General features: G+C 43.3%; 1 protein-coding gene across 1 annotated transcript; it reads right to left on the bottom strand.

Moving 5' to 3' along the window:
* Positions 1–12: 12 nt before the first annotated feature.
* LOC110036033 (UDP-glycosyltransferase 72B1-like) lies at positions 13–809 on the bottom strand (the record flags this gene model as incomplete). The annotated part of the gene is made up of 1 exon (XM_020740381.1): positions 13–809. A coding segment is annotated over exon 1 (797 nt), but the record flags the coding sequence as incomplete, so codon positions are not given.
* Between the last annotated feature and the right edge of the window lie 287 nt (positions 810–1,096).

The raw sequence follows: 1,096 nt of genomic DNA, 5'->3' as shown, positions 1-1,096 counted from the left end.
AACAACACAGACTGAACCGGTTGTTGGTCAAGCCATTGCAAGCAGGAGTTTAACTTAGCCAGGCCCTTTTCTGACCCGCCAACACAAGTAAGCGGCCCAATTGGCAGGATAGGAGACTTTCCATTTCTCCTTTCTTTAAGAAATCTGACGACACCCCCTTCCATGGCTTCAAAACTATTGACCATTATTCCATCCACTTTATCATGATGCTTTGAGTGATGAATCATCCAAGCAAAGACATCACTTTTTTTATCAATGGCTGATTGAGGAAAATCATTGTGGTAAAGCGGCGTGCAACCAGGCAGAGCAAGCAACGAGTCAGGGTTGTTGTCATGTTGCTCATGGCAAAGAGTGGGAAGGTTAAGCAAAAAGGACAGATAGAAGAAGTTGGTTGTGAAGAAAATGTAACTAGGAGCGCCGAGCTCACGTGCCAAGCAAATAGTGTCCCCACCGAAGAGGTCTATGATGTAAGCGGCAATGCGTTTGTTCTTAATTTGGAGGTCGAGCAAAATTTGTCGCAGGAAGGGGATTGAACGAGAAATCATAATTGAGAGGCGTGAAATGATGTGGGTGTTGGTGGGGAGGTCGTCGAGAGAAATAGGCGGAAGGCAAACAGTAGATACTCCTATAGGAAGGGAGGAGAACATAGATTGTTGGATATCTGAAGAGCGATCAAAGAAGGTGATGATGGTGGCAGTTAGGTTGTGATCTAGAGCAAGACGCTTGGCAAGTTCAACAATCGGAGAGAGGTGACCTATCCCTGGGCTTGAGAGAAGGACGACGTGGGCCTTCGAGCATGTTACAGACATTGTAGCTTCTTTTTTCACTACGAAACTAATTCTAGGATTTATGTTCTCTCGGAGAGCTGAGGAGTTGTGAGAAGCTTATGTGGTATATATAGGCATTCAAGAAATCTATTTATTGGCTAACAAAACACGGGAAAATCCAGAGTCAGCTTTGAACTTGTTGCCGTATGACTGCATATGATTATATTGGATCCAATTGTTATCCAGTATGTTTATTTTAATCGCGCTTGATCCGAGTTGAAAGCTAAGCGAGATTTGGAAACAGTTCCTATTTCTTATTTTTTTTATGT

Source organism: Phalaenopsis equestris, unplaced genomic scaffold, assembly GCF_001263595.1.
Source record: "Phalaenopsis equestris unplaced genomic scaffold, ASM126359v1 Scaffold201777, whole genome shotgun sequence".
Taxonomy (NCBI): Eukaryota; Viridiplantae; Streptophyta; class Magnoliopsida; order Asparagales; family Orchidaceae; genus Phalaenopsis; species Phalaenopsis equestris.
The sequence above is the reverse complement of the archived record's forward strand: the minus strand, read 5'-3'. Positions and strand labels throughout refer to the sequence as shown.